This window comes from Schistocerca serialis, chromosome 8 (genome assembly GCF_023864345.2).
Source record: "Schistocerca serialis cubense isolate TAMUIC-IGC-003099 chromosome 8, iqSchSeri2.2, whole genome shotgun sequence".
In the NCBI taxonomy this organism is placed as follows: Eukaryota; Metazoa; Arthropoda; class Insecta; order Orthoptera; family Acrididae; genus Schistocerca; species Schistocerca serialis.
Window position 1 is genome coordinate 345495313 of NC_064645.1, and position 25015 is coordinate 345520327.

Here is a 25015-nt window from a genome sequence, read left to right on the forward strand (position 1 = left end):
TGATACGGATCTCTAAGTCATGGTAGAAAAAATAGTGTATCGCGGTGTACACTGATTGGGAGTGTTACAACGGTAATAAAAATATATTAGGCTGCTTATAAAGGAGCAATGCAGGAACCGTCTCGTGTGATTGATAGTCTGTTGGATATGGTCATCCTACAGAACAGGTGATGAAACTTTACACCGTTCTGTGGAAGCGACTTCGATCACGAACCACCTGCTCCAATGAACCAGTACATGTATATTTAAAAGGATCGCCCAATATGTTTGGATGTTAGACATTAATGGACGCTGAGAGACACAGATCTCCTTCGGACTACCTGTATGTTGATTGGGGATGTGTCGCAATGCAGTAGCATAATCTTTGTCCTTCCTCCATGCAATGTATGATGTGTAGTCTTCCTAATTTTCCCAACAAGAAACACCAGCGTAACTGCTCACTACCTCGTGTTGCATGGGAAATCTTCGTATGACGCCTGCCTTACACACCTTACACACTGTACACCGTTGGCGGAGCTATGACACCATGTTCCGATTTCCACCGAGTGATCAACATGCGCTCCTGTCACATTAACTCAGGTCGTCTTGTCTCCCCACAGGATGCAGAAGATCTTAGATATAACACTCTCCGACTTCTGTGACAGAACACGCTTTAATTGGGACGATCACACAGACTAAGCTGCAGGTGGGGCAGGGCAGAGACTTTGGAGCGGTTACAAGATGCAGAACAACTGTCTAAAAACAGCACTGGAGTTCTTGGTGTATGATATCCTTAGCAGAAAGGTTCGGAAAGAAAGGGACTCGTTTCGAGATAGGAGAGTGGCGCGAATATGATTCACCAGTGGCTGTAACCACTAAAAGTCGTATCTACAAGATACAATGCAAGTATGTGGTAGAAAGGATAGACTTGATTCCAAATCAGAGACAGCATTTCTACCTGAAAGCGTAACACTATCAGCGACTCATGTGAGCCTCTGTAGATTCAAGACCGCTTTTTATGCTGGGAGATGGTAACACAGGCGTTACGATTGTGTTTTTAATAGTGCAGTCCTTACGGGAAGTAAATGTTGTGGGCTATATAATCCCTCTGTTATCAGCTTTATATAACATTTCTCAATAGCGTTCCTCAAAAAGAACGTCGTGTTCCCTTTATTCATTCCCAGCTGACTTACTTTGCGAGTGTAATCCAACTTCTGGAAAAATAAATTATTCGCCACGCAAAGTTGCTCTCATGATCAATTTAATTAATTAGCCTATCAAATTTATATCAATGACGTGCCGCCTGTTAGTTGGAAGAGTTAGCTTGGTCACCACGGAATGATCCTTGACAAGAATTTCTTTTTTTCATTTCGTTGTGGTGATATATTTTAACGAAATTCGAAATTTCTATCACCCACCTACACAGGGCGATACAGGCCGTAACGATTCGTTTCGTGAACGCTACTGTTATATAGCATCGCACTGGTAAAAGGGACCTGTCATAGTCTACAAAACAGCTATGTTCTCTTGGATTATAGATTGTTTTTGTCGAATGTAAAATGATTGTGTTTCTTCCGACATGTGCGGGAGGACGACGGTTCAATCCCGTCTCCGGCCATCCTGATTTAGGTTTTCCGTGATTTCCCTAAATCGTTTCAGGCAAATGCCGGGATGGTTCCTTTGAAAGGGCACGGCCGATTTCCTTCCCAATCCTTCCCTAACCCGAGCTTGCGCTCCGTCTCTAATGACCTCGTTGTCGACGGGACGTTAAACACTACCCACCACCACCACCATCTTCCGACATGTGAACTAATGGCATGAAAGACTGTATTGCCTAGTGTCATTTCACGTACATGACAGGTTATTTACAGACACTGAACGGAAGGGACCATCTCAGGTCGTGTAATTTGTTCAATAGACTGAAAGAAATTGCTTAATACAGATTATTACTTTTTTCTCTTTGGAGTTTAAATTCTCGCTGTTTCTTTACTCTGCTGACTGTTTCGAGACAACATAAAAACATACTGCGGTATCCATAATTTTAGCAGCAAAATAGTAGAATTTTCTTTTTTTTCCAGATTTTACACACATGGTTTCGAAATAACGAGGACATTCTGTGGTGATCGGTAGCTCTCGCATAAAAATAGTAGAAGTTTTTTTCTGTTCCCTGATTTTATGCCGGGTGGGCAAGTCTCTGCTGACCGTCTGTAATCGGTGTCGGTAAACTTAGCTGGACGTCACAAAATAATGAGGTGCAACTGCAGCCGAAAGTAAAAACTATACCGATGTTGCTCATAAAACTAAAAGAAAATGGACTTTGCCTATTTTCGTGAAAAGAGGACATTTATTATGGTCGCCAATGTGTTTTCTTTTTAATAGTTTCTTTATTATTGGAGTCAGGTTTATGTCGAGCACAGAATGGTGGGCCAACTCTCTAACAGACGCGGTTCTCCTTCGGTGGGGATAGCAGTCATTTATCATGGGTCTGAGGGAGGCCAGCGTGGGGCAGCGGTCGCTTTATATGGTAGTGGCTTTCTGTTTCACAAGCAGCCGACTTTTGAAATAGCCATCTGGTGTATTTTCTGGATGGGTTGGGTTATACTACTAAATTTCCTTTTTGTGTTGTCTAGAGCCGTCGCCTTAAGGCAGCGAGCAGCGGCCAGGTGGTGGATAACCGAGTGCGGACGGTGGCCTGCCCGTTCCGTGAGGTGGTAGGCAGAGCAGCTGGCTGTTTCAAGAAGCCTTTGCCACCATGATGACCCGTTCATTACAAGTGCTGGTTTTTTCAAGACAATTTCGAAGTGTAATTAGAACTATGACACTTTCTTTTTCTTCAGTTGTGGTAGCATGTATTGGCTTCGACTACCTGGGCTGCAGGGTGGTTTTTGAGCGGACATCTGTAGCGAACTCTGACGTCAAACAACGATAGGTGCTGTATGCTTACAAGTAATACACTTTCTAAACTCCTCTCTGGCCAACACCTGCATCTCGTGAGTTGAACATATTTCCCACCAAGTGGAATAAAGGTAGTACCTTACACCTCAGCCTTTTTCCTGCCAGCTTGTAGGTGTAGGGTAGAGTTTCAGTGTGTCTGTCGCTAGTTTCGAGTGGTATTGCGAAGTTTTTTCCCCAGGAGGATAACACCAGTTGTATCGTATCGGCAGTTTTTGAGTGGTATTGCGATTTTAAGCCATCCTTGTGTAGCGCTATGGATATGATTGTGTAATTAGGCCTGATATTTGTGATTAATTATGTTATTAGGATAGATATTTGTGGTACTTTCCCGACCAAAATAAATAAAGTACACTAACCTAACCCTCCTCTCACGCATCTGGATAGTTTCCATGTGTAGGGTGTGCACATGGGCTTTCCATCCAGTACAATCACTGTTCAAGTCCCAGAAAGGAACCAGCCATTTTTAATGTCCAATCAATTCAAAGCGCCTCTGGTGGTTTACATGTGTCAGTGTGGGTACTCTTGGGCTTTCTACCCAGGAGGACTAGGTTTCAAGTCCTGGGAAAGGTACTGCCAAGTTTAATTTCCCGTCAATTCTTGTAGGGGGGTGGGTGGTTTGTGTTGTCAACGCAGTCCTTGGACAAAGAAATTCCCACCAAAATTTGAAATTGCCACAAAAATTCGAACTTTCAGCCAATAGGGTAGTTTGGGGGAGGGTAGTGGGGGAGGGGAGTGTGAACTAGAGGGAGCTGGAGCACACGTGCAGCTGAGAAAACGCGTGACGTCATCCATGGACTAGAGTGGGCATGGTCGTGAGCGAGGGTGCGTCGGTGCGGATTGGGGTGGAGGTGATTAATTGATAAATTTAGTTAATTTTCATATCAATTTAATATCAAAAGTGCCCTCATAACCCCAACTCCCTACTACTGGTACCTGCATAATATCTGGTATGGCCCCTGTCAGCACGCAGAAATGCCTCAACATGACGAGGCATGGACTCGACTAATGTATGAACTAGTGCTGGAGGAAATTGACACCATTAATCCTGCAATGCTGTTCATAAATTTGTAAGAGTACGAGGGGTGACGATCTTTTCTGAGCAGCACATTGCAAGGCATCACAGATATGCTCAATAATGTTCACGTCTGGTCATTTTTGTGGCCAGCGGAAGTGCTTCAACTCAGAACAATGTTCCTGAACCCACTCTAGCACTTCTGAACGTGTGGGGTGTTGCACTGTCTTGTTGGAATTGTCGAAGTCTGTATAAAAATGCTCAATGGACATGAATGGGTGCAGGTGATCAGACAGGATGCTTACGCACATGTCACCTGTCAGAGCCATATCTAGACGTACCAGGGGTCTCATATCAATCCAACTGCACACACCCCACGCCATTACGTAGCCTCCACCGGCTTGAACAGTCCCCTGTTGACATGCAGGGTCCGTGGATTCATTATGTTGTCTCCATACTCGTACACATCCATCCGCTCGATACAATTTGAAACGACACTCGTCCGACCAGGAAACATGTTTCCAGTCGTCAACAGTCTAGAGTCGGTGTTGTCGGACCCAGACGAGCATAGAGCTTTATGTCGTGCGGGTATAAAAGGTACACGAGTGGACCTGCGACACCGAATGCCGGTATCGATGATTTTTCGTTGAATGGTCCGCACGCTGACACTTCTTGATGGCACAGCTTTGAAATTCGTAGCATTTTACGGAAGGGTTGCATGTAGTTCTGTATCGTTGAACAATTCTCTTCAGTCTTCGTTGATCCCGTTCTTATAGGATCTTTTACGGCCGCAGCTGCGATGTCGGAGATTTGTTGTTTTACCGAATTCCTGATATTCACGGGACAGTCGTGAAATGGTCATACGGTAGAATCCCCACTTCACCGCTACCTCGGAGATGCTGTGTCCCATCGCTCGTGTACCATAACACCATCTTCAGACTCACTTAAATCTTGATAACATGCCTTCGTAGGAGTAGTAACCGATCTAACAACAGTGTCAGATACTTGTCGTCTTACATAGGCGTTGCCGACAGCAGGGTCGTATTCTGCCAGTTTACGTTGTTGTTGTTGTTGTTGTTGTGGTCTTCAGTCCTGAGACTGGTTTGATGCAGCTCTCCATGCTACTCTATCCTGTGCAAGCTTTTTCATCTCCCAGTACCTACTGCAACCTACATCCTTCTGAATCTGCTTAGTGTATTCATCTCTTGGTCTCCCTCTACGATTTTGACCCTCCACGCTGCCCTCCAATACTAAATTGGTAATCCCTTGATGCCTCAGAACATTTCCTACCAACCGATCCCTTCTTCTGGTCAAGTTGTGCCACAAACTTCTCTTCTCCCCAATCCTATTCAATACCTCCTCATTAGTTATGTGATCTACCCATCTAATCTTCAGCATTCTTCTGTAGCACCACATTTCGAAAGCTTCTATTCTCTTCTTGTCCAAATTATTTATCGTCCATGTTTCACTTCCATACATGGCTACACTCCATACAAATACTTTCAGAAATGACTTCCTGACACTCAAATCTATACTCGATGTTAACAAATTGCTCTTCTTCAGAAACGCTTTCCTTGCCATTGCCAGTCTACATTTTATATCCTCTCTACTTCGACCATCATCAGTTATTTTCCTCCCCAAATAGCAAAACTCCTTTACTACTTTAAGTGTCTCATTTCCTAATCTAATTCCCTCAGCATCACCCGACTTAATTAGACTACATTCCATTATCCTTGTTTTGCTTTTGTTGATGTTCATCTTATATCCTCCTTTCAAGACACTGTCCATTCCATTCAACTGCTCTTCCAAGTCCTTTGCTGTCTCTGACAGAATTACAATGTCATCGGCGAACCTCGAAGTTTTTATTTCTTCTCCCTGGATTTTAATACCTACTCCGAAATTTTCTTTTGTTTCCTTTACTGCTTGCTCAATATACAGTTTGAATAACATTGGGGAGCGGCTACAACCCTGTCTCACTCCCTTCCCAACCACTGCTTCCCTTTCATGCCCCTCGACTCTTATAACTGCCATCTGGTTTCTGTACAAATTGTAAATAGCCTTTCGCTCCCTGTATTTTACCCCTGCCACTTTTAGAATTTGAAAGAGAGTATTCCAGTCAACATTGTCAAAAGCTTTCTCTAAGTCTACAAATGCTAGAAACGTAGGTTTGCCTTTCCTTAATCTTTCTTCTAAGATTAGTCGTAAGGTGAGTATTGCCTCACGTGTTCCAGTGTTTCTACGGAATCCAAACTGATCTTCCCCGAGGTTGGCTTCTACTAGTTTTTCCATTCGTTTGTAAAGAATTCGTGTTAGTGTTTTGCAGCTGTGACTTATTAAACTGATAGTTCGGTAATTTTCACATCTTTCAACACCTGCTTTCTTTGGGATTGGAATTATTATATTCTTCTTGAAGTTTGAGGGTATTTCGCCTGTTTCATACATCTTGCTCACCAGATGGTAGAGTTTTGTCAGGACTGGCTCTCCCAAGACCGTCAGTAGTTCCAATGGAATGTTGTCTACTCCGGGGGCCTTGTTTCGACTCAGGTCTTTTAGTGCTCTGTCAAACTCTTCACGCAGTATCGTATCTCCCATTTCATCTTCATCTACATCCTCTTCCATTTCCATAATATTGTCCTCAAGTACATCGCCCTTGTATAGACCCTCTATATACTCCTTCCACCTTTCTGCCTTCCCTTCTTTGCTTAGAACTGGGTTTCCATCTGAGCTCTTGATATTCATACAAGTCGTTCTCTTATCTCCAAAGGTCTCTCTAATTTTCCTGTAGGCAGTATCTATCTTACCCCTATTGAGATAGGCCTCTACACCCTTACATTTGTCCTGTAGCCATCCCTGCTTAGCCATTTTGCACTTCCTGTCGATCTCATTTTTGAGACGTTTGTATTCCTTTTTGCCTGCTTCATTTACTGCATTTTTATATTTTCTCCTTTCATCAATTAAATTCAATATTTCTTCTGTTACCCAAGGATTTCTACTAGCCCTCGTCTTTTTACCTACTTGATCCTCTGCTGCCTTCGCTACTTCATCCCTCAAAGCTACCCATTCTTCTTCTACTGTATTTCTTTCCCCCATTCCTGTCAGGTGTTCTCTTATGCTCTCCCTGAAACTCTGTACAGCCTCTGGTTCTTTCAGTTTATCCAGGTCCCATCTCCTTAAATTCCCACCTTTTTGCAGTATCTTCAGTTTTAATATACAGGTCATAACCAATAGATTGTGGTCAGAGTCCACATCTGCCCCTGGAAATGTCTTACAATTTAAAACCTGGTTCCTAAATCTCTGTCTTACCATTATATAACCTATCTGATACCCTTTAGTATCTCCTTCTTTCATGATTCTTAAACCAAGTGTTAGCTATGATTATGTTGTGCTCTCTGCAAAATTCTACCAGGCGGCTTCCTCTTTCATTTCATAGCCCCAATCCATATTCACCTGCTATGTTTCCTTCTCTCCCTTTTCCTACACTCGAATTCCAGTCACCAATGACTATTAAATTTTCGTCTCCCTTCATAATCTGAATAATTTCTTTTATTTCATCATACATTTCTTCAATTTCTTCGTCATCGGCAGAGCTAGTTGGCATATAAACTTGTACTACTGTAGTAGGCATGGGCTTCGTGTCTATCTTGGCCACAATAATGCGTTCACTATGCTGTTTGTAGTAGCTTACCCGCATTCCTATTTTCCTATGCATTATTAAACCTACTCCTGCATTACCGCTATTTGATTTTGTGTTTATAACCCTGTAGTCACCTGACCAGAAGTCTTGTTCCTCCTGCCACCGAACTTCACTAATTCCCACTATATCTAACTTCAACCTATCCATTTCTCTTTTTAAATTTTCTAACCTACCTGCCCGTTTAAGGGATCTGACATTCCACGCTCGGATCCGTAGAACGCCAGTTTTCTTTCTCCTGATAACGACATCCTGTTGAGTAGTAGCCGCCCGGAGATCCGAATGGGGGACTATTTTACCTCCGGAATATTTTACCCAGGAGGACGCCATCATCATGTAATCATACAGTAAAGCTGCATGCCCTCGGGAAAAATTACGGCTGTAATTTCCCCTTGCTTTCAGCCCGTCGCAGTACCAGCACAGCAAGGCCGTTTTAGTTATTGTTACAAGGCCAGATCAGTCAATCATCCAGACTGTTGCCCTTGCAACTACTGAAAAGGCTGCTGCCCCTCTTCAGGAACCACGCGTTTGTCTGGCCTCTCAACAGATACCCCTCCGTTGTGGTTGCACCTACGGTACGGCTATCCGTATCTCTGAGGCACGCAAGCCTCCCCACGAACGGCAAGGTCCATGGTTCATGGGGGGGAGGGGGGGGGCCTGTTTACGTATCTCTATAGTAAATACGCATGCCTAATACCTGTTTCTTTGGCGCTTTAGCGTAAGCAGTTTTTCAGGATCTTAAATAATTAAATTCGGTCACTATTTGTATTGAAATATGAAAATAAAACTTTTGTTTCACTTGGAAGCAGTTACAGAGGCTACTTTAGTTTGGCCTTGCACTGGGATAGTCGCTTAGTAAAACAGACTACGCGGCTATGGAGTGTCGTCTCAGCTATGCGACTTGACTCGTCATTTCCTATCAAGAAAATCACAGCTCGTGGTGATATACAGGAAGTCATCTAGTAACAGCCAAGTTTACTGTGTACTTCTCGTAAAACTGCTCTTAAGCCACATAAACCATTTAGCAGAGAATCGGGATGTCAACTTCCTGGCAGATTAAAACTTTGTGCCGGACCGACACTCGAACTCGGAACCTTTGCCTTTCGTGGGCAAGTGCTCTACCATCTGAAATACCCAAGCACGACTCACGCCCCGTCGTCACAGCCTTACTTCTGCCAGTACCTCGTCTCCTACAGAAGCTCTCCTGCGACCCTTCCAGAACTAGCACTCCTGAAAGGAAGGATATTGCTGAGACATGGCTTAGCCACAGCCTGGGGGATGTTTCCAGAATGAGATTTTCACTCTGCAGCGGAGTGTGCGCCGATATGAAACTTCCTGGCAGAGAGATGGTAGAGCACTTGCCCGCGAAAGGCAAAGGTCCCGAGATCGAATCTCGGTCCGGCACACAGTTTTAATCTTCCAGGAAGTTTCATATCAGCGCACACTCCGCTGCAAAGTGAAAATCTCATTCTGGAATCGTGATGTCGTTTACCGTCAGCCAAAGTAAACACAAGATCAAAACGATCTATAAATTTCTTTTGACGAGATACCTACGTAATGCGGAAAGTGGCAATTCTACATCTACATCACCATGGATACTCCGCATATCACATGTAAGTGCCTGACAGTGTGTTCATCGAACCACTTTCACAGTTCACTACTGTTCCATTCTCTTATAGCGCGCGGAAGGAACAATAAAAATTATGAGTTCCTTCACGTAAGTACAAAAGAAATTGTGTGAAGTACCGGTTAGACGACAAATCAAACAAAATGGAAGGTTAACTAGTCAACTAAATACCTAGAGACTTCATTTACATATAACTCAAATTGGGAAAGTAATATAGAAAATGTTGTGGTAAACGCAAAACAAAGACTGTGTTTCATTGGCAAAATACTTTAGGTCCAACAAAGCTAATAAAAGACTTACTTCGCTACGGTTATTCACCATCTTCTGGAATATCGCTGTGCGACATGGGACCGACGGAGGACATCGAGAAAATTCGAAGAACAGCTTGTTTTGAACTGTCGCGAAGGAGGGGTGTGATAGCGAGTTGCGGCGACAACCACTACACCTGCAACTACAGTTATATAATTGCTCAGCAAGTCAAAATTACGTGCTTGGTAGAGGGCTCATCGAACCATCTTTAAGCTTATACTCCACCGTCCCACTCTCTAACCGTTCGTGGGATATACGAACACTTAAATTTTTCCGTGTGACCTCCGATTTCTCTTCCTTTATGACAATAATCACTTATCCTTATGTAGGTGGGCACCAACAAAATATTTTCGCACTCTGAGGAGAAAGTTGGTGATTGAAATTTGCTGAGAAGGTCCTGCCGCTGCATAAAACGACTTTGTTCTAATCAATACCACCCCAATTCGTTTATCATATCCGTGGCACTCTCTCCCATACTTCATGATAATACAAATCGAGCTGCCCTTCTCTGAACTTCTACCGTGTCCTCCGTCAATCCTATCTGATGCGTATATCACTCCGCACAGAACTAGTCCAGAAGATGGCGAACAAGCGTAGTATAAGCAGTCGCTTTCGCAGACCTGTTACATTTCCTAAGTGTTCTGCCAATAAATCACAGTCTTCGGTTTGCTTTATCCACAATGTTATATATGTGATCTTATTCGTAATTGTGATTCCTCAGTACTTAATTGATTTCACACCATGTACATTTGTGTGATGTATCGAATAACTGAAATTTAGAGGATGCTTTTTAATTCTCATTTGGCTGACCTCACACGTTTCGTGATTTAGAGTCACCTGCCACTTGTTGCACCATTCAAATACCTTGTCTAAACCATTGGGCGATTCGTTTTGATCATCTGATGACTTTCCATGACGGTAAATGACAGCATCATCTGCAAACAGTATCAGAGGACTGTTCAGATTGTCTCCTAAATCGTTTACGTAAATCAGGAACAAGAGAGGACTTATAACACTTCCTTGGGGAACCCCATACACTACTTCTGTTTTAATCGACCAATTTCCGTCAGTTATTACTAACTGTGACCTTTCTGACGAATCCAGTCGCACATCTGAGACGATACTCGACAGACACGCAATTTAATTAGAAATCGCTTATGAGAAACTGTGTCAAAAGCATTATGGAAATTTAAAAATATGGAATCAATTTCCCATGCCCTGTCGATAGCATTCATTACTTCGTAAGAATAAAGGGGTGGTTGTGTTTCACAAGAACGATTCTTTCTAATATCATTGTAAAATGGCGCAAAGAGGACATTATAAAAAAAAAACTTTGTGCAATGAAATGAAATATCTTTACTAATGAACACCCTAGTATTGGAGCGGTGTATATTTGCCGCGAGTTTGACTGGCACATTGTAAGAAGAGAACAATGAGAAATATTCGTAATCTAAGTAATATTGTGTAACATGAAGAGTATGACAAAAGAGAACATGATTTCTTAAATCACTAACATAATTTTAAATTTGCGTTGTAAATGTTGTATTTGCATCTGATGGATGCAATATAATAATGCTTCCAAAACTTTGTTTAGTGAATCGTCTTAATGAAATATGCATGCCATTCACATCTTTAGCGCCATGCGTGGACAAACTACGGTTCAGTTTGTTTCTCTGTGTGGTGTCGCAGATTCTACATAGCGAATCCTTGAAATCAATTTGCTTTGTGTTTCATTTGCTGACACTACAATCTGAATGGTGAAAAGGCCTGTATTTACTAAGGGAGTTCGGTTGGGTTGTTTGGGGGAAGAGACCAAACAGCGAGGTCATTGGTCTCATCGGATTAGGGAAGGACAGGGAAGGAAGTCGGCTGTGACCTTTCAGAGGAACCACCCCGGAATTTGCCTGAAGCGATATAGGGAAATTACGAAAAACCTAAATCAGGATGGCCGGACGCGGGATTGAACCATCGTTCTCCCGAATGCGAGTCCAGTGTGCTAACCACTGCGCCACGTCGCTGGGTACTAAGGGAGTCGTTAGTAACAGGTGGAGATTTATTTCGTTTTTAAATTAATGTTGTTGTTGATGTGGTCTTCAGTCCTGAGACTGGTTTGATGCAGCACTCCATGCTACCTTATCCTGTGCAAGCTTCTTCATCTCCCAGTACCTACTGCAACCTACATCCTTCTGAATCTGCGTAGTGTATTCATCTCTTGGTCTCCCTCTATGATATTTACCCTCCACACTGCCCTCCAATACTAAATTGGTGATCCCTTGATACCTCAGAACATGTCCTACCAACCGATCCCTTCTTCTAGTCAAGTTGTGCCACAAACTCCTCCCCAATTCTATTCAATACTTCCTCATTAGTTATGTGATCTACCCATCTAATCTTCAGCATCCTTCTGTAGCACCACATTTCGAAAGCTTCTATTCTCTTTTCGTCTAAACTATTTATCGTCCATGTTTCACTTCCATACATGGCAACACTCCATACAATTACTTTTGGAAACGACTTCCGTACACTTAAATATATACTCGATGTTAACAAATTTCTCTTCTTCAGAAACGCTTTCCTTGCCATTGCCAGTCTACATTTTATATCCTCTCTACTCCGACCATCATCAGTTATTTTGCTCCCCAAATAGCAAAACTCCTATACTACTTTAAGTATCTCATTTCCTAAATCTAATTCGCTCAGCATCACCCAACTGAATTCGACTACATTCCATTATCCTCGTTTTGCTTTTGTTGATGTTCATCTTATTTCCTCCTTTCAAGACACTGCCCATTCCGTTCAACTGCTCTTCCAGGTCCTTTGCTGTCTCTGACAGAATTACAATGTCATCGGCAAACCTCAAAGTTTTTATTTCTTCTCCATGAATTTTAATACCTACTCCGAATTTTTTTTTTTTTTTTTTTTTTTTTTTTTTTTTTTTTTTGTTTGTTTCCTTTACTTCTTGCTCAATACACAGATTGAATAACATCGGGGAGAGACTACAACCCTGTCTCACTCCCTTCCCAACCACTGCTTGCCTCTCATGTCCCTCGACTCTTGTAACTGCCATCTGGTTTCTGTACAAATTGTAAATAGCGCTTCGCTCCCTGTATCTTACCCCTGCCACCTTCAGAATGTGAAAGAGATTATTCCAGTCAACATTGTCGAAAGGTTTCTGTATGCCTATAATTAAAACATAACATGCCTAAGCAGTAAAGAGTAGCGATCAGCAAACAGAAGAATTCTAATAATCGGTTTTTATCTGAAAATTTCGCTCAATCAGTTTCATTTGCCTTCCTTTCGTTGCTCATCGTGTTTCCTTGATTGTCATTTGTTATCGTTAAGATGTTTATTGTAATTTTAACCATTTTAATTTCTGCATTCTGATTTACATTGCATAATCCATCTCGTCTCCCACTGCCAATAATTACTTGATTAAGGGGTGTCTCTTTAATTGGAGATGGGTCAGGACCATTAAGAAACCTGTGTAAGTGACAAATAAGTGACTTCAAGTTATCGTTTCGTAATCTGGCTGTAGTTCTGAGAATTACTCAACTGTTATCAGGACCTATTAGTCAGGCTTAGAACGACATACTTAACAATTAAAATGATAAACTTTCAGTGACTTATTCACACAAATTATGGAGGTACACTTAAAGTAGCTTAGCCAAAACTCACTATGAGTCTCGATACTTTGTGTTGTTGCCCAACAAACGTGAATAAAAACTGAGATCACTGTGAGTGAATAGGATAAAACAATATTATCGTGAACATTATTCGATGGCGAATGACGGTGAAATCGGATGATCCAGGTGGTCATTTCAAGACAACTCACCTGTAAATCAATGTACCCAGCTTCTGATGAAAAAATACAAGCTGTCTGAGTCTGGATGGCTATATTCGAAACAGGTAATGGCGTTTTTTCAGTGTAGTAAGCCAAAAGCAAATTATAACTGGTTGTTGCAGTAGATTATAAACATTCTGTATCACTATAAACCTCGTTTTTCCCACGAAGCCAGTGTGTAACAAGATAACATTAAAATTAAAAAATTGTGGAAAAATTCAGGATAATACATGTCAGAAGAAGAAAGAAATCTGTATTAAGCAGTTGGAAGTTTAGTAGTGTTTATCTTGAGTACTTCACACGGTCAAGTATTATTTAAAATTACTAGGTCAGGAACCATGTCTTGCCCTGTTATTTATTTGTAGCTGTGCCTGAGACTTCGTATGTTCGCAATTTATTTATAACTTATCAAGCTTCTTTGTACCCAAAGTGTATAGTAGTGTGATGGAAACATGAGGCAAGAGCTTATTTGCTTCAGTAACATGGGAAAGAGCCATGCACAAAGCAACTGCACTAAGGCCCACACCAGCAACACGCAGCTTCTAGCCTCTTGCTTTGTTTGTGGTCATAGCATAACATTAGCTTACCAAGACTCGCACACGTTTAAAGCTAAATGGTAAATTGTTAGGAATAAACAACATTCGGGGTACAAAATTCTCTCGCCTGCGCTACTTTCTGTCAAAATATAAGATGTTACGTTTAAGAGTAGTACCTTTAAGGCTCTGTGGGAGTGAAGGCTTCTGAGGGGCGAGATGATGCATGATGCGCTCGATCAGAGTTACGTCATGCTTCGCTTTCGGAAGGCATTTCCAAAGAGTGAGTTAAGGCATGGTGTACTGAAGCCGCAGCAAGTCTCGTCTTACGATCTTCACTGGAATCTTAAAATCACATAGTCTTCAGTTTCTTGCCTTTCTTGTGTATTGCGAAAGACTTGACCGTTTTATAGGCATTTTTATTAGTAAAATAAATGAAGTCAAAATGTAGTGAGTGGGCACCAAAACGACAAAGTGAACTAAATAAATTACTTTTCCGTACCAAAGAACATAAATAAAACATATCGAAAGAAGCAAAGCAACGTCACTATGTTTTCAATACAGCAAACCGAAATTAGTGAATCTGTATATCCTAGCCAAGCAAAATCGCTGTTAGTTTGTATTAGTAAATATAAGATAGCACCGCTTAATTCTATCGGTCTCCAAATTTCCGAAAAATACTTTTTACTGAGTTAAACAACTAGCAACGCCATCTGTTGGTTGTTTGGTGTGCTATGCCGTGATAATTAAATATTCGAACTATTAAGCAGAGTAGATGATTTTAGATGAAACTTTAAATTGCGATATATTTTTACCGTGTTCCCATTTAGATGAAATAACGCCGATATGTTTAAAGTAACAAACGCTTTAGGTGATACGCCTTGTACACCGTATTCACAGCCACGGCTAACGTGGCCTCATGACTTACCAAGCGAAGATCCTTGGGGGCGCAGAGGACAGCGGCGAGGTTGTCGCAGGGATCGGGACACTTCTGCTGAGGTTTGCACGAAGAGTTGCACGAAGAGTTGCAGGCGACGGACGTCAGATGGAACGGCCATCCCGTCGGACGCACGCATCTCGCAAGCAGGCGAAGCATTTCGATTTCTGCCGGTTCTGCGTTGGTAAGCGATTTTCAGCCCGCTCGTCTACGCGAGGGATAGGAAGCACCTAGACGCGATAACTCTGATTACAGAATTAACGAGTATCTAAGTAATACATAAACCTCGACACTTACCCTTACACACACGATGAAGTAGTGCTCTTCCTGACGTCTCAAAATACAAGGTGACTGTCTTCTTCAGTAGTCATTGCAGAGCCATGATTGCCTTCGCCATTTTAATTTGTATGCTGCAAACATAAAATATTATATAAATATTTGGCGAGATGTGCTTACAAAAAAGGCATTAGTAGCCTCCTGGAGGACCATATTAAGTCATAAAAGTATAACTATGCACGGAGGTTTGGTAAATAGCATCAATACCATAACATGTCACCAACAGGCCACAACAAAACGACGTAGCCCATTGCCAAAGCATCTTGGAGTCATTGGTTTCCTGATTTGATAAGTAGAAAACACTGCAACCATCCGCGCTGAGTTTTTGGAAGTGTACGGCAATAATATCATACATCATATCATATCACACAGTGGTTAGGTGACCCGGATGGTTGCAGTGTGGTCAAAGAAATTCGAGTGATGAAGAAAATGAAAAACTAGAAAACAAATCCTGATAAGTGCGAGCAGGACTAGGGCACCGAAGGTTCCGTACGGATTTAATTACGCATATACATAATTCATCCGTCCCACGAATCGAGAATTTCTACGTTTTTTGCCTGTTAACGACATCGAGACCGGCAACATATCAAAATACGTGACTTAAAGAAACCATACACTTCAGTATGCGAGATAAATTTTAACTTGATACGTCAGCCCGTTATTGAGAAAAAACGGTCTTAACAGACGAATGAAGGTCGAATAACATGATAAAAATCTTTTTTGTGTGATATAATTACAAATTAACAATTTCTGTGTTGTTACCTTTAGATACACTGCGAAACCTTGCTTCTTGCCTAATTTCATGACTCAACAGGTTGATTGGTTTGGGGGATTAAAGGGACCAGACTGACTCAACAGGAAGTACCGTACAGGTTTTGATGAGTAAGCTTGCGAGTATCAAAATATGTGGCGCAAATGGCCGCATGTTTTGACTGCACTGACTAGAAAACTTAATGTTTTTGCAACGCCAGGGGACCATAGAACTATGTACGTGACTTAAATTTCTACTTGATAAGTCTACCCCTTCCTGTGAAAAATGGTTCTTTACTGTCAGAAAGAGAGACAGACAATAAAGTGATCGTATACGAATTCCGTTTTTACCGACTAAGTTAGGGAATCCTAAAACGGACGTACTATCCTACGTCTACTATATCAGTGGTTCACAGTGACAAACAGTCAACCCATTCAAGTAACTGGGAGGGGGTGGGGGGGGGGGGTGGCAGTAAAAATTAGTGGGGATATGAACTGGAATGAGCACATAGGTTCCGTCTTACGTAAGCCTAACGGAAAACTTCGGATCATTGGCAGGATGCTGGTATGTATCATCATTCTATAAAGGAGACTGATTACAACTCACGTGCCCGACCTGTCTCAGAATATCGCTCAAGTGTGTGGGACCCATACTAAATAGGGGGTGTTGGACGTGTCAAAGGAGGACAATTCGAATTCCATTGATTTGTTAGACTCACAGGAGGGCGTCACGGACATATCGAAAAACATGAACTCTGTCATGCTTTGTCGTATAGTGTTCTGTTAAGTTTTTTTGGTGCCTACGAATCGGTATGTGAAATGCTAGATTTAAATGCGCTATAAATATGTTGTTCGCATACTGCGTTATCTTGGTCCGCATCCTGTTTTGCACTTCCTCGTTTCCACTGAAGAACTCCATGTAAACAGCTTTTGACAGAACTAGCATTCAACTACAGTATATTACATCTTGTCACCGAATGAGTAGGGTCTATGTATTTCAGCTTCGAATGGTGTTACTTCTTGCCATTGAAAATGTTTTGTGTAGTCTTAGTGAGTAAGGCATTATTACCTGAAAATGCTGAAATTGCAAAAGTAGTTACTCAAACGTGTTGACATGTTATTAGCAGATACTGCAAACAATGAATTTTAACAGAGATAAGTGTACTCCAACCATCCTCCTACTCTAACGAAAATTTAAAGGAAAGGAAATAATACACACTGTCGTCCTTTCATCAATGGATCTACTAGTGAATTATGTACAACTAGAGTTAACTAAATGCTGTAGCATTCAGTACGGTGGAAGTACGTTCAACCATACCACATAATCATATGTATAAATATTCACCGCGATGAAGAACATTTTTTCTACATAGTGGTACCTTGCACAATAACTACGTACTCTGCCACTAATATTACAAAGCATATTAAACTGCAAGAAACAACAGTCAAAGCTGAAATGCATACTCATTCCATGACACGATGTAAAGTTGAATACCAATCCTGCTAAATCATAAAATTTAAATTTTCGCGGCCGGAAATGTCACAGTTATTAAAATATTCCGGGCTATTATGACGTAGTCAAATAGTTCTCAAATTTAAATCGAGGGTTTCGTCCCCATCTGCGGAGGACATTTTCAAGGGCGACCCTAGCTTCTTTAAGTGTCCCGATTCACCCCCGGACTCGCTACTGATTGCAGTAAAATTCCGTTTACCCGTCGTTCCGCGCAGTGGCGTGACGTTACATGTTCTGAATACCCGATAGCAACTTGTAGTTGTCGAATGCCGTCGTCCGCTGTGGCTATCACCCCATGGTGCAAGACTGGTACACATCTTCTTCAGCACCGGGATCCAGGTGTCATTCAATTTCACGCCCCCCTCCTTCACACTGAAATTTCTGTGTGTTTTGCAATCTCTATGGCCTCTCTGTATAGCCTTTCATGGTATCCGCTTGTGGCCGAAAGGACTTGACTCCTATCAAAATAAATGTTGTGGGCTCCTAGCTGCAAAGTATGTTCCGCAACAGCTGATACGTCAATCTAACGCCTTCTGCCATAGCCTTTGTGCTCCTCTAGTCGTTTATTGGCCATTCTTTTGTAGTAGTCACGTACACTTCCCCACAACTACACAGAATTATATAAATTACTGATTTTTCCAGCGGTTGGCGAGCATCCTTAGCCAATATTAGGTGATCTTATACTACTCAGGTAGGTTTGTGGATTACCACGATGTTCCGTTTTTTCAAGATTTATCCTATGCAATAAGTAACGTCCTTACTGAAAGACACGAAAATTTCCGATTTCACAGGCGCTTGTGCGCCGCTATGATTTCTGCGTGGTGGTCTAACTCTCATTTTACCACATCGGGCGAACAACACCGTTGACAAACGAAATGCGACGGTTGTTTTGAATATCAAGTTACTTTCCATTAGAAATGTGGATGCGGAGTATATATGTAGATGAATGAGTGCTGAACATATGAGTGCAAATCAAAGGAGTAAAGGAAGTTGTACAGACATGTGAATATATCATCCTTCAAAACAGGTGAAGACCAAACCATCGTTGATCAAAGAGCTTCTCAGATATTTCTTTTTCTCCTGCAATCGTATGGTGCTAACAGATTACGCTCGTCCGGGCTAAGACATCACAGGAGCACACTACCGTAAAATCAGGAGCACACTGCCGTAAACTTCTGAGGAAATTATGAGCAGTTGTCAAGATGATATGACACCGGAAGCTGTCCCACGGGGCGGTTTTGTTCTACAAGATCTCTGTCCAGTCACACATGCTCTTTCTTAGGGCTATCAGATTTTGACTAATCCCCGTATTCACACGACATGGCACCCGGTGACTTCTTCCTGGGTCGCATGAAGACACCATTGCGTTGCAGGTCTTTTCTAAGTGTCAACAACGTGATGTCGAGGTGGAATTATTCTTAACAGCGTACGTGACGACCTCTTCATCAATGTCTGCTACAACTTATCCATGGCTGCGAAAAACTGTCGCATTGTAGGATGATTACGTACGGAATGACTAACGCCGTCACCAGCTTCCATCGTGGACGGTTGACTTTCACGAGGTGATGATTAAAACTGCACTTCGGAAATTGACGGTGGTGTAATCGAAGAACATGATACAATATCTGAACAGTTCTCGGGTATCCGACATGGTAGCGTCGTAATTTCTCCACAATATTTCGGCAGATATACACGCTGCCATCTTCAGGTGGTTCCTGATGAATGCTGTGCTGTTCCTTTCCGCGCCCTATATATACTAGCCGTTACCCCCTCCACCGTTCCTCTCCTGGTGTCTTTGGTGCGCCGGCCGGGGTGGCCACGCGGTTCTGGGCGCTACAGTCTGGAACCCCGCGACCGCTGCGGTCGCAGGTTCGAATCCTGCCTCGGGCATAGATATGTGTGATGTCCTTAGGTTAGTTAGGTTTAATTAGTTCTAAGTTCTAGGGGACTGATGACCTTAGAAGTTAAGTCCCATAGTGCTCAGAGCCATTTGAACCAGTTTTTTGTCTTTGGTGCGGCCGGCGCGGCGGCTACTGGAGGTGGTGGGGAAAGCGGCGCCTGGGTCTGAACTGGGGTCTGCAGTCTCCCTGCTGCCGCCGTCGTGGGCGGCCCTCGATCTCTGGGACCGCATCTTTCTGTCCAGGCTGAGTGCAGTGTTCCAAGCCTGACTAAGTTGAAGACCGCTGTCTTTATTAATTAGATCGTCCTGTAGTCGGATTTCGATGGCCTCTTTAGTAACGCAGTCCCAGAAGTAGGATGATTGAGAGAGTATTTTTGTTTTTTCATAGTAAAATGGTTCAAATGGCTCTGAGCACTATGGGACTTAACGTCTGAGGTCATCAGTCCCATAGAACTTAGAACTACTTAAATATAACTAACCTAAGTACATCACACACATCCATGCCCGAGGCCGGATTCGAACCTGCGACCGCAGCGGTCGCGCGGTTCCAGATTGTAGCGCCTAGAAACGCTTGGCCACCCCGGCCGGCGCACCGAAGACACCAGGCGAGGAACGGTGGAGGGGGTAACGACAGGGCGCGGAGAGGAACAGCACAGCATTCGTCGGGCACCACCTGAAGATGGCAACGTGTACGTCTGCCGAAATATTATTGAGAAATTACGAGGCTACCCGGTCGGATACCCGAGAATTGTTCAAATTGGAAATACGCCGGGAAAACTTCAGATCGCATGATATAATATATTAGCAATATTCAACAACGGGAACAGCAGTAATCCACTGAATTACCCATGTCATTAACGTCGATTTGTAGTAGGATTTTGGAAAATACACCGAGTTCAAACATTATGAACTACCTCGAAAAAAAAAAACAAAAAAAAAAAAAAAACGCTCTGTTGACAAATAGCCAGAACGGATACAGAAAATATCGTACTTGTGGAAAGAGTAGCCCTCTGTTCGCACCAAGGGGATTTCATATTTCTGTATTTCCAGGCTGGCCGGTGTGGCCGTGCGGATCTAGGCGCGTCAGTCTGGAACCGCGTGACCGCTACGCTCGCAGGTTCGAATCCTGCCAAGGACATGGATGTGTGTGATGTCCTTAGGTTAGTTAGGTTTAAGTAGTTCTAAGTTCTAGGGGACTGATGACCTCAGAAGTTAAGTCCCATAGTGCTCAGAGCCATTTGAACCATTTTGTATTTCCAGAATGCTTTTGACAACGTTCCTCTAGAGAGACGTATAATCAAATTGTTTGTCTACTGATTATCATCTCTTTTGTGTGACTGGATTCGTGATTTCCTGTCACAAAGGTCATAGTAATTGGTAATCGGTGGAAAATCGTTCATAAAACAGAAGCGATATCTAGCGTTTCCCAAGGAGGTGTTACAGGCCCTCTGCTGTTCATAATCTGTATAAACGATTTAGGAGACACTGCGAGCAGCCGTCCAAGATTTTTTCACATGATGCTGCCATTTACCGTTGTTAAAAGTCACCAGAAGAATGACGCCCGTGGCAAAATGACTCAGACATGGTATCTCTAAGGTGCGAAAAGTGGGAACTAACCCTAAATAATGAAGTGTGTGGGGTCATCCATGTGAGTACGAAAAGAAATCCGTAAAATTTCAGTTACATGATAAATCAGATAAACTGAAAGAGCTTCAGTTCCACTAAATATGTAGGAATTACGATAATGAAAGCTTAAATTGGCGCGCTCACATGAGAATGTTGTGGGGAAGGCAAACCAAAGACTGCGTTTTGTAGGCGGAACACTTCGAAGATGCAACAGGTCTCCTAATGAGACTGCCTGTACTAATCTCGTCCATCCTCTGCTAGAGTACTGCTGTGCGGTATGGGGTCCCTACCAGATAGTTTTGACGGAAGACATCGAAAAAGTTCAAGAAATAGTGCATAGAGTGTCACGGATATGGTAGACGACTTTGGGGCGGCAGTCATTAAAACAAAGGCTGTTTTTAGTTGCGTGATATCTTTTCACGAAATTCCTATCTCCAACTTTCGCCTCTGAATGTGAAAATACACTCCTGGAAATGGAAAAAAGAACACATTGACACCGGTGTGTCGGACCCACCATACTTGCTCCGGACACTGCGAGAGGGCTGTACAAGCAATGATCACACGCACGGCACAGCGGACACACCAGGAACCACGGTGTTGGCCGTCGAATGGCGCTAGCTGCGCAGCATTTGTGCACCGCCGCCGTCAGTGTCAGCCAGTTTGCCGTGGCATACGGAGCTCCACCGCAGTCTTTAACACTGGTAGCATGCCGCGACAGCGTGGACGTGAACCGTATGTGCAGTTGACGGACTTTGAGCGAGGGCGTATAGTGGGCATGCGGGAGGCCGGGTGGACGTACCGCCGAATTGCTCAACACGTGGGGCGTGAGGTCTCCACAGTACATCGATGTTGTCGCCAGTGGTCGGCGGAAGGTGCACGTGCCCGTCGACCTGGGAGCGGACCGCAGCGACGCACGGATGCACGCCAAGACCGTAGGATCCTACGCAGTGCCGTAGGGGACCGCACCGCCACTTCCCAGCAAATTAGGGACACTGTTGCTCCTGGGGTATCGGCGAGGACCATTCGCAACCGTCTCCATGAAGCTGGGCTACGGTCCCGCACACCGTTAGGCCGTCTTCCGCTCACGCCCCAACATCGTGCAGCCCGCCTCCAGTGGTGTCGCGACAGGCGTGAATGGAGGGACGAATGGAGACGTGTCGTCTTCAGCGATGAGAGTCGCTTCTGCGTTGGTGCCAATGATGGTCGTATGCGTGTTTGGCGCCGTGCAGGTGAGCGCCACAATCAGGACTGCATACGACCGAGGCACACAGGGCCAACACCCGGCATCATGGTGTGGGGAGCGATCTCCTACACTGGCCGTACACCACTGGTGATCGTCGAGGGGACACTGAATAGTGCACGGTACATCCAAACCGTCATCGAACCCATCGTTCTACCATTCCTAGACCGGCAAGGGAACTTGCTGTTCCAACAGGACAACGCACGTCCGCATGTATCCCGTGCCACCCAACGTGCTCCAGAAGGTGTAAGTCAACTACCCTGGCCAGCAAGATCTCCGGATCTGTCCCCCATTGAGCATGTTTGGGACTGGATGAAGCGTCGTCTCACGCGGTCTGCACGTCCAGCACGAACGCTGGTCCAACTGAGGCGCCAGGTGGAAATGGCATGGCAAGCCGTTCCACAGGACTACATCCAGCATCTCTACGATCGTCTCCATGGGAGAATAGCAGCCTGCATTGCTGCGAAAGGTGGATATACACTGTACTAGTGCCGACATTGTGCATGCTCTGTTGCCTGTGTCTATGTGCCTGTGGTTCTGTCAGTGTGATCATGTGATGTATCTGAGTCCAGGAATGTGTCAATAAAGTTTCCCCTTCCTGGGACAATGAATTCACGGTGTTCTTATTTCAATTTCCAGGAGTGTATTTCACTGTCGCTAAACTGCATAGTGAGAAATGATCACCATAATGAAATAACATAAATCAAGGCTCGAGCAGAAACAGTTTAGTGTTCGTTTTACCCACGCGCTGGTACAAAGTGGAACGATAGGGAAATAATCTGTTGGTGGTTCAAAGTAACCTCTTCCAGGAGCGTAAGTGCGAACTGCAGAATAGCGATTTAGATGTAGACATAGAAAGATGCTCCACGCGTAATCACAACCAACCAACATAAAATTGCCGCCCAGCCTTCGCTCTTTATGTTCACTGGTTTCCCTGAGATTTTCCAGGCAAATACTATATTAATAGCTTGAAGGAGCCCGTGCCCAGTTGTCCTGCTCGTATAGCTTAATTCGCGAAGGACTTAGTTCTTAAGACAGTGAGTTGAGTCAGAGGTTAACTGAATTAGCCTGCTGGATATATGATCGTTGTTCTCTGAAGTCGGTCAGGCATAGTGTGGTTAGTCGGTGGATTTCAACACTTGTCTATGCAACTCTTGGCGGGAAAAAAATGCCAATGAAATTACAACACATACACGAAAAATACTATGCTTATTTGATTTACGTACAGACGAAACACACAGCCCTCTCTGTGCAGAGTAACTGACGTTTCAGGTGAGAGGCGACAAAGCCACTCATATGGGAAGAAAAGACCATAGGTCGACTGATGCACATTATTAGCCGCCACTGATACAAGCGGGACAAACCCTGTAAAAACAGAAACAAACAACAACAAAATAGGAGTAGAGGAAACTTCAGTTTTGAACTATAACTGTATATTTTTGAATTGTGTTCCAGTGTCCTAAAAACAAGGAGTTTAGTGAGATATTGCTTGTTACACTGTTTTTAGTAAAATGATATATGAAAGAAGATTAGAGACGATACTAATTATAGGCTCAGAAAATGCCAGAACATCGCTGATCTCATCCTGTTACCCGATATCTGTTTTAGAAAAGAGATGAAACTGGGATTTATCGGTAGTCTTTGTTCTCATACGAAACGTACACTGCCTGACAAGAAAGATGAAGCACCAAGAAGGAAAAGAGGAAACGGAATGAAATGATTCAAATGGCTCTGAGCAGTATGGGACGTAACATCTGAGGTCACCAGTCCCCTAGAACTTAGAACTGCTTAAACCTCTCTAACCTAAGGACATCACACACGTCCATGCCCGAGGCAGGATTCGAACCTGCGACCGTAGCAGCAGCGCGGTTCCAGACTGAAGCACCTAGAACCGCTCAGCCACAACGGCCGACTGAAACGGAATGAGACTTCACGCGTTGACAGAGTTTGTGGTGATATTTCAGTGTTTACAAAATCAATTCAGACTAACGCTATGACGGGCCGATCGGTTCTAGGCGCTTCAGTCCGGAACCGTGCGACTGCTACGGTCGCAGGTTCGAATCCTGCCTCGCGCATGAATGTGTGATGTCCTTAGGTTAGTTAGGTTTAAGTAGTTCTATGTTCTAGGGAACTGATGACCTCAGATGTTAAGTCCCATAGTGCTCAGAGCTATTTGAACCATTTTTCACACCATGACTTGCACTCCCACTGACTTGGATGCACGCACTGATTTGGTTACGAAGAGTTTCATGAAGCTGTTGTATCCACAACTGAAGTAAATGCCTTACAACTGTTGTAACTGCTCTTCGATGTACTGCGTACTGCAGTGGGACAGAGCTGACGACCGAGCTGGTCCCACACAAGTTCTGTAGGGTTTTGCTGGCTATGGGAATACATCAACACGAGACAGTCAGTTCATAGTCACGTGCCAGGAGTATAGTCCTATACAAAAATGGCATCACGATACTGTCGCGTAAGAGGTAACGCTTGAGAACTCAGGATATTCGTGACGCATCGTTGTGGCGTCAGAGCTCCGTCAGATACTACAAGCCGCGACCGGAAGTCGTACCCATTGACTCCCCACACCATCGCGCCAGGAGTAACACTGTCGTGTGTCTCTAAAACGTTGGATGTATGGGACCTGTAACCACGTACTCACCATACTCACCATACTCACCGAAAACGATCATCCGTGGCAGTGCATAACCTGCGATTCCTCACTGAACACAGTGCAACGCCATTCATCAGCAGTCCATGCTTCCCGTT

At 43.6% G+C, this 25015-nt stretch overlaps 1 protein-coding gene across 1 annotated transcript in view; it reads right to left on the reverse strand.

Annotated features, from left to right (window-relative positions):
* The window catches only part of LOC126417012 (sorbitol dehydrogenase-like), a 77682-nt gene extending 62639 nt beyond the window's left edge, over nucleotides 1-15043 (reverse strand). Inside the window, exon 1 of the mRNA XM_050084900.1 lies at nucleotides 14876-15043. Within this exon, the coding sequence (XP_049940857.1) occupies nucleotides 14876-15043 (168 nt within the window). The remainder of the gene's footprint in view (nucleotides 1-14875) is intronic.
* Nucleotides 15044-25015: the final 9972 nt, after the last annotated feature.